The 9209-nt window shown below is 44.6% G+C and overlaps 1 protein-coding gene across 1 annotated transcript; it reads right to left on the minus strand.

Annotated features, from left to right (window-relative positions):
• Positions 1-4882: 4882 nt before the first annotated feature.
• Positions 4883-6904, minus strand: LOC122004514. The gene is made up of 3 exons (XM_042559389.1): positions 6776-6904; positions 5455-6028; positions 4883-4959 (listed from the first exon to the last, which is right to left on the minus strand). The coding sequence occupies exons 1-2, from the start codon at positions 6902-6904 to the stop codon at positions 5462-5464; spliced, it is 696 nt and encodes a 231-aa protein (XP_042415323.1). The 3' UTR covers positions 4883-4959; positions 5455-5461.
• Between the last annotated feature and the right edge of the window lie 2305 nt (positions 6905-9209).

Genomic DNA, 9209 nt, shown 5'->3' on the forward strand with positions numbered 1-9209 from the left:
TCAACAAGTGAATCTGTTGATGTGTGCCCAAAAATGGGGCATGGTTTGATGTGTGCCAATAGGGGGAGAATGAAAGGACTTATGAAAGGGGGTAAGTTAGGCTTTCATTACCTAGAGGGAGTTTGCCCTCTTAGGGGGAGAATGGAGAGCTTAACTTATGTGTTCATTACCTAGTGGCATGAAGAAGGAGGCTATGGGATTAGCCTAACTTACATGTGGTATTGTGAGTGTTATTGTTGTATTGTCAAAGATCAAAAAGGGGGAGATTGTTGGTGCAATATCCCTTAGGCCAAGGTTGACCTGGTTGACCAAGCTTGAGTCTTGGTTTGGATTTCGATGTTTGACAATGCAAGGTTGATTGAAGAAGAGTCAAGTAGGTCAAGGATGACCGGATACTTGATTGGGAAAGTCCTAGTGAGTGAAGCTAGGCAGGAGAAAAATCCTAGTGAGTGAAGCTAGGCAGGAGAAAAATCCTGGTGAGTGAAGCCAGGTGAAAGACCTAGTGAGTGAAGCTAGGCAATTGGGAAAGTCCTGGTGAGTGAAGCCAGGCAAGAGAAATCCAGATGGGTCAAGGTTGACCAGACATCTGGTGAGAGTCCAAGCAGGTCAAAGGGATTGACCGGATACTTGGCACGAGGAAGAAAAGTCCAAGTAGGTCTTAGGGAGTGACCGGATACTTGGCAAGAAGAGAAAAGTCCAAGTGGGTCAAAGGGATTGACCAGACACTTGGTGAGAGAGTCCTAGCTGGTCAAGGGTGACCAGATGCTAGGTCTTATGTACCAACAAGTCATGGTTGACTAGATGTTGGTTTAGGGGGCTTTGGGCTTGGTTTTGGGCAAAAACCAAGATCTGGATTGATCAGCCGATTGATCCAGCAGGTTTGGATTGATCCGTGGATTGATCCAGCAGGTTTGGATTGATCCGTGGATCGATCCAGCAGATCTGGATCGATCAGTGGATCGATCCAGCAGATCTGGATCGATCAGTGGATCGATCCAGAAGATCTGGATCGATCCACCGATCGATCCGGCGAGTCCCTGCGAACAGAACCCCTCTGGATCGATCGGTGGATCGATCCAGAGGTCCCAATCGATCAGTGGATCGATTGGGACACTGCTGCTTCGCGCGATAAGCGCTGGATCGATCCGTGGATCGATCCAGAAGTTTTTCCAGAGCACAGAGGAGCTCTGATCGATTGGGAGCATTCCAATCGATCGGGATTTGACCGTTAGCGTCGATTTAAGCCGCAGGCGTTCATTTCCTTCGGCAGAACTTCACCGATTCATTCCAGATTCATCATAGCTCCTCCCCAGCACTCTCTAAGCTCCTCACCGCTAGTTCTTGAAGGTTCTTGGAGGTTCATCCAAGTCAAGAGGCGAGTTGCAACGAGAAGAAGAAGAAGCTAGGGTTTTTACTGCATCTCTTGTAAGCTTTTGCTTATTCTTTACTACCCTTTCTTCTACTTGTATTGAGAGTCTTGTAGGGCTTCTCCGCCTTCGGTAGTTACCGAAAAGGAGTGTTTATTAGTGGAGGTGTGTGTGTGTGCGTGGATCCTTGGACTAGTCACCTCTTGTGAGGTGGATACCAAGTAAAATCCTATTGTTAGCATTGTTGTAGTTTGTTTCTTTGTATTCCGCTGCGCATCACTTTGAAGAAACAAGCAACGAAGCACGACGAGCAAACGCGAAGCTATTCACCCCCCCCCCCCCTCTAGCTACTTTTCGGTCCTAACACGGTAGTGCGGTAATAACTCTCTAGTGGAATGAGTTATTATCGATGAACTTGAGTTGTGTGTTCGGGGCGAGCACAGGATACTCGAGCTCATCGGAAGGTCAAAACCAATTTCTCTTCTAGGTCCCTGTTGTAGCCTCATTAAAGCTTCAAGTCCATCCAAAGAAAAGCCTATCTTGGTATCCAAGAAGGGGCCGGTTCACTGCTTGGTGACCAAGCAATGGCCGGCCACATATTCTCTAGAAGTGGCCGGCCCTTGCCTTGGGCAAAGGGCCGGCCGCAATATTTAAATTAGGAAGGTTGTTTTTAAATTTTTAAATTTCCTCAGATATTTACAATTTGTAAAAAGAGAGATTTTAAAAATTTATAAAATTTTCCTAATTTAAATTAGGTCACAAGGTTTTAAAAGAGAGTTGTAAAATTTATAAAACTTTCTTTTAAAAAGAAATATTATTAGAGATGTTTTAAATTTTAAAACTTGGTTTTAAATTTTAAAACTTTCCTTTTAATATCCACATTAGAAAAAAAGAGAGTTTGTAAAATTTTATTAGAAGTTTTCTTCTTTTAAAATTTTATAAATTTTTTTTCTTTCTTTTAAGTGGCCGGCCACCTTGCTTGGTGCCCAAGCAAGGGGCCGGTCAAATAATTAAACATCAACAAATAGTTGTTTAATTAATAAATCAATCTAGGATTGATTAATTAAAAGAAAAGAAAAATAAAAAATTAAAAGGAAATAGGAATGAGTCTAATTTTTATAAAACTCTTTCCATAATTTTCTGTTGGGAAACTAATATAAAAAGGGGGGGAAGGGGAGGCCTTGAAGAACATAACAATTGATATTGTGTTGTTGGAAATCATCAAGTGGCCGACCCCCCTCCCTCTCTTCCCTTTGCTCTCTTTTGCTCCTTTGTGGTGGTGGTGGCCGAATTCTAGAGAAGGAGGAGAAGCTTTCCGGGTGGTGTTCGTCTTGGAGGATCGTCGCCCACACGACGTCTAAGAGGAGGCGAGGGATACGGCAGAAGATCTCGAGGTTTTTAGCATACAAGGAAGAGGTATAACTAGTATTTAATTTCCGCATCATACTAGTTAATTTTTCTTTGTATAAATACCAAATACAAGAGGCATTCGATTCTTGTTTTTCGAATTTAATTTCGATGTTGTGTTCTTGTTCTTTTTTCCTTATGATTTGATTGTTCCTTTTGGTTAACCTAGAGTTATATAAGGAAATTAAATATTAACTTTCCTTAAAAGGATTTGTCTAGTCGGTGGTGGTTGCTCCCATATCCAAGAAGGCCAAGTGCCTCGTCATGCAGTACTGGAAGCCAATTTTGGAAACTAATATTTAATTGAATTTATAACCTAGGTGATTTGGATCAAACGTGTTAAGTTCCGCAGGAGATCCAAATCTAAAACTAAAAGAACATATAAGTTAAACTTGGAATCAAACGTGTTAAGTTCCGCAGGAGATACAATTTAACTTAAAAGAACACATGGTAGCTAGGAAAGGTTCAGATCACGTACAAAATTTTTGTACAGTGGAGCCATTGGGTTTTCCGAGTAGCAACCAACACTATGATCATCTAGAGACATGTAAATACAATCTCATACAATTCCAAACAATCTTTATCTAAACCAGAAGAGAGGAATCAATGGAATGTGCCTGGGTTAGGCATGATAGAGATCCATCCGAGTCACTTTCCGCACTATGCTCAGTTTGGCATGGTTGTAGTACGGCTCGAGAATTGGATTTTCCCTGCAAGCTGCTAGTATGGCGTAACCCTTTGACACTACCCAATTTGCATCTCTAATCGGAACTACTAATGGAAAACTAACATATCATAAAGTAGAAAATTTTAAGTTCAACATTTTAACCTACCATGGAAACAAACACTCCACAAGAGTATATCTGAGGACATTGTAAAAGTTTCAAGATTGTTCATGTGGGCATTTAGTTTAGTAAAAGGAAGTTAAAAGATGGGCATACAAGTTCCTGACTTACATCTAACAAGTGTCGTAGCTTAACGGGACTAAATTGATCCACTGAGGAACCACTGGTTCTTTCTTCTCTGCTCTTTTCTTGGAAGCAGAGAAGAACTAGCTAAACATAGTGCAGAAAACCGACCTAAACAAACTAAGATAAATATAGTCAAATGAACTAGCTAAACATAGTAGGGTATTTGCATTTAGCAACTACAATTAGGAGTATGCTAATTACTTTGTGTGAATTCCTACTATATCAACCACAGTAAATTTATCTAATACCATTAAAGGATTTTGTCATTTACCGTCAAAGAAATCATCTAATATCAAATTATCAATTAATGATGATAATGAACTTTAATTTTTCTTGTATTCCAATACACTATTGTACTTCCAGCAGAATCAAATTGCTTATTTCCAGATGAATAGGCGCAAACATAAAAATTAGTAAAATTAAAAATAAAAAATGGACTTACCTTAGCTCCTTCATCGCCAATATTATTTCCTGATAGGTTCAGAGTTTTAAGCATGGTATTCATCTGAAGAACACCATCAAGTGCCTTTAGGCCAACTGCTGTAATCCCATTGCCAGAAAAATCAACTTCCTCTGTTGCTTGAGACTTGGAAAAAAACTAATGAGATGCTAAACGACACTAAAAAAAGTTATGCTTAAATGTCTTGCTTTAGTAATGTCATACCTTTAAGAGTCTGGTTCAGCAATAGTTTACAAGTAGAAACAAGAAAAAAAAGTAAGGTTATGGAAAAGGAAGGAAAAGAACTAACCTGATTGTAACCAAGGCTTTCAGCAAGAAAAAACAGACCATCATCACCAAAGTTATGACCTAACAGAATCATGAATTTGTTAAATATCTACAAGTATTCCATTACCTTGGTAAAGTAAATGTAAGTTTAATCCCCTGAAAAGTTATCTCATCATATTCATTACCAGATATTAGATTTAGAAATAATCAGTTATAGAGTGAACAACTGTAATCACTTGCTGTAGATACATTCTAACAAGTTCAGTGTGCTAACCTGACAAGTCAACACTTCTGAATGTTCTAAGTTCCTTGGAAAACTCATTTGGTTTTTTCCTAAACTCTTTTTCAAGTTTTGCAGCACCACCTGATAGCAGGTTAGTCCCGGGAGAAAAGGACCACTTAAGTCCAAACGACGAAGCTTTTTTAATCTCAGATGTTGAGCCCTTTGGTTTTGGCATGATTAGTTTTCCAGCCACCTTCCATAAAACTGTGTGCTGAAGGAGTAAATTAGCTGTACCATCTGAATAACTAAAGCATGATGAAGCAAAATGGAGTTCAACAAAGCTATGATATCTTTTAGTGTTTCTTGATGCATGTTCTAGTTGACGTTTTCTAGTTGACTACTTCAATGAGATGAATAAATCCAAAATGGAATAATTACTGAAAAATTTAGCTTATTTCTCCTGCCATATATAATATCTTGAGATCCTATCACTTTTTGAGAACTTCACTTCAAACAATGTCAAAATCGCTTTATAGTTGGTTGGGGACAATCAATAAACACATTGTGGGCGGTTAAAGTGGACATCAAAGATCATCCGCCTGGATTAATTGAGAGAGACATAAAAATGAAGAGGCATGAAAAGAAGAAGTATCATACAATTCAAGCAAATCAGATGCAACCAAAATATAATATGAAACACGATACCATCAAGGAAAGAGATCCTTGCAAAAAGCAGCACATTTGGGATTGGGCATTCACCTGTCTGTCACAAGGCGAAATCTTTGAGGTAACTGGGATCCTTCCGGGCTCGCTCCTGGAACTTCTTGAACCACCGGTCAAGGATATCCATGGGCACGACGAGCCGGCTTCCGTCAATCCCGCAGAAGGACTGCATGAAATTGAAGAGGTTCTCGCCAACCCTAAGAGCGAGTCGCTCGACCTTCTTCTCCGCAACCGCGTAAGCGACAGGTGGCAAGGAGGCAAGGTCCTCGACCGAGATGCCGATCTTGGCAGAGGTGAGCGCGAGTTGGAGGGGATTAGGGTTAGGGTCAGGAATGGGGGGTTCTTCGGAAGGGTCAGGCCAAGGGAGGGAGAGGAGAGAGGATGTGCGGGCAGGGTGGACGGCGTCGCAAAAGAGGAAGGGATGACCAAGGGGCTGGAAGTAGACGGTGAGGGCCTTGCCGGGTGGGAAGGAGGAAGCCGCAACCGGGAGGAGAAACACACAAAGTTTTCTAACATCGCGGTAGGCATCGCTGACAAGGGAGTTCATGTCAAGGATCCAGTGGAGCAGGTCGATCTGCGCGAACGCCGATGCGTCCATGGGGAATCTCCGCTGTAGTCGAGGTTCTTTTCCATTTTCTTTGATGACTATTTAAAGTCGTCTTCATCGGATCGGTGGAACTTAGTATTACCTTTCCCCCTAGTCGTCTTCATCTTGCCTCCCTCCGCCGCTACTACTCTAAAACCCTAGAAAACAAGACAAACTCGTCACCTCTCCTTTCTCGAAATGCGAAGAAGGGTTTCGGCTAAGTATTGGTGTGAAAATTAAATTATTTTATCTTATCATAGACACCGGGTTTTAAAAACCGCTGTTAAAATCAATGTCTATTAACGAAAAAAGGCGCTCATAGACATCGACTTAAAAAATCGATGTCTATGAGCGAAAATCTACACTTATAGAAATTGGTTTTTGGAAAAACAGATGTAAAATACTCAAAGACATCGGTTTTTACTTAAAACCGTTGTTGTTCCACCGATGTCTATGAGGATTTTTCTTGTAGTGGTACCTAGGCCCAAGGGGCACCCTCAGATGGGACGCTGCTCGAGTTGTTGTGTCTTGGAAGAGCAGACGACCATGAGCAGGCTGAAGAGATGGATAACGCGGTGGCCCAGAACCGGATACGACCTCGGTACATAGTCCGAGTTATGATATCGGCACGGAGGTCGGGATAAGATGTCGGCACGTAGGTTGGGATAAGATATCGGCACGTAGGCCGGGACAAGATATCGGCACACAGGCCGGAATACAACGTCGGTACATAGACAAGAATACAACATAAGCACATAAGTCGAAATACACCAACAGCGCGAAGGCCAGAACACGATAGTGAGGTATGATCAGATCGGATGGCAGCGATAACTGGTGCGGGGCAATGATGCGTATTGGCTGTTGGTGAAAGGTGCTGCGGTGCGTGGTGGCTGCCGACATGGGATGATGGCGGTAGCGGCCGGATCGGAGAAGAGCGACACTAATCTAGAGGCGTTGGTGAATAGGCGGCAGAAGGGGATGCGGCGCATGGGCAGATCTGGTGGAAAAAGGAGAGATCCCTGGAACTGGGGCTTCACACGAGGAAAAGAAAGCGACGACCATAGCATGAAGCTGATGCGAAGGGAAGGACCGGCGACACCGGAGGCGGCTTGATCCAGTAGACGGCGAAGGCAACGAGAGGGGCCATGGGTTGTGGTATCCCGAGCGAATGGAGAGGAGAGCCAGCGCTCCCGTCGGATATCAGCGAGGTCATCGGCAAGGAGGAGCCAGATGAAGAAGTTGGCACGGTGTTGGTGAGAGCCTCCGGCGAAGCGATGTCGATCGGAGATGGCAGCGTGACTTACTCTACCCCTCCGGTTGCTGATTATGGCGCAGGAGAAAAAACCTCCCTTCTTGTGGTGTGGTGACGGCTTGCGTGAAGGTCCGGCTAGCGGCGACGGGGGAGGCGACGCGATGGTGTCGGCGTGGAGAAGGATGCTCAGAGGAGCTGCGGCGAGTCTGTTCAGTGGATGCGTCGCGAGGAGGAGGAAGAAGAGGAGAGGCGGTTGTCGCCGACGTCATGAGAAGAAGGAAGAAGAGGAGAGCCGGTCATCGCCGGCATCGCGAGGAGAAGGAGGGAGAGGAGAGGCGGTCGTTGCCGGCGGCAGCGGCGAGAGAGGGAGAAGCCTCTCTTCCTCCCTAGTTGGCGGCAGCCAAGCCCAGCCATCCCCCCCCCCGGCGGCTACAATGCCCTCTTTCTCCTTTAATGTCATACCCTGTGAAAAGACCGAAATACCCTTCCTTCTTACCATAATTCCTTCTCTACCCTTTATCTATATCCATATCACAAGCCTTCCCTCCAAATCTAGTCGAAGGAGGCGCAAGTCCGACTGACTAGACTAAGCACAAAACAGGCTCGCTACTAGAATCAGATCATTGGGCTCGTCTTGTCACGTCGAACGAGCAGCGTTGGTGATGCTGAGCTGAACAGGGGATAGAAAGTCGAGAAAGCAACCGAGTGAATGCTTAAGGAGCACTCGATCGAATAAAAGTGTGTTAAGCTTAATAACGTATGGAATGTCAAGCTGAGCGACATAAGAAATAGTATTAAACGCATGCCAAGTAAGCAATTGACCGAATACCGAGGGAAATTGAGTGATATAGAGAAGACAATCGAACAAAAATTTTGAGCAGAACGATCGGGCGATTATGTAAATGCCAAGCGAGAAGTAAAAAATAAGTGCCGATCAGGCGATAAATGCGGGGCAAAGCGACGAGTGAGACACAAGCAGCGGGTGCATGACCGAGCGACGAACAAGACGTGGACGACGAGTGCAAAGGGGGAACGGCGAGAGAGGCGCGAGCTATGAATGTCAACCAGGCTGAGTGTCGAATAGAACTGCAACCGCCCCAGAATTTGACCGAACATCTGAATGGTACTCGGGCGGTAGGACGATTGCTAAGCGGGTCGGAAGACGATGGGCGAGCAATGTCAAGCGCGCGACCAAGAAAATGTCATCCGAGCGACCAGGTAATAGGGAGACTGATGGACGAGTAAAGTTATGAGCACGACCAAGAAAGTGCTGACCAGGCAACCGAGCAAAAAAGACAATGCGCGAGCGATGCTAAGCGCACGACCGAGAAAATATCAACCAATAAATCGAGAGAACGTCGATTAAGTAGCCATAGGCATGTCAAGCGACAAAAATGAGTGGTCGAGCAGACAATCAGGTGAGCGGCGGATACAGAGCGATCGATCGGGATAATGCCGAGCGAGCGAATGTCGAGCGGGCAAATGTCGAGTGGCCAAATGTCAAATGGGCAAATGCCAAGTGGACAAATACTGAACAAGTGAACGCCAAGCGACGAATACCGAACGGATGCTAAGCAGGCGATCGAGCGAATGTCGATCGTGCGATAGGGCGAATGCTGAGCAAGCGACCCAAAGAATGTCGAGTGGTGCAAAGCGAACGACCAAGTAATGTCGAGCACATGATGCGAATGGAAAGACGCTGGACAATCGGTGCCAAGCACATGTTCGAAAAAAATGCCAACCGGATAATCGAGAGATCACTGGGCGAGTGAATGCTCAGCGGCCGATCGAGGAAATGTCGAGCGGGCAAATGTTGAGCAAAGAATGTCGAGCGGCAAATGCTAATCGATCACTCGGGGAAGGCTCGGGCGGACGAATGCCGAGTGAAAAATGCCAAAGCGACGAATGTGTATCGATCGCTCGAAGTAATCTCGATCGAGAGAATGTCGAGCG

The sequence above is a fragment of the Zingiber officinale genome, chromosome 7B, assembly GCF_018446385.1.
Source record: "Zingiber officinale cultivar Zhangliang chromosome 7B, Zo_v1.1, whole genome shotgun sequence".
Classification (NCBI taxonomy): domain Eukaryota; kingdom Viridiplantae; phylum Streptophyta; class Magnoliopsida; order Zingiberales; family Zingiberaceae; genus Zingiber; species Zingiber officinale.

Excerpts from the sequence above, each read along its gene's own strand:
- LOC122004514 (XM_042559389.1), bottom strand. The coding sequence starts at position 6,904 with ATGTCGGCAGCCACCACGCACCGCAGCACCTTTCACCAACAGCCAATA. Across the intron at positions 6,029-6,775 it reads TTCTGGCCTTCGCGCTGTTG|CGGAGATTCCCCATGGACGC; the intron begins GTGTATTTCGAC and ends CCTCGACTACAG.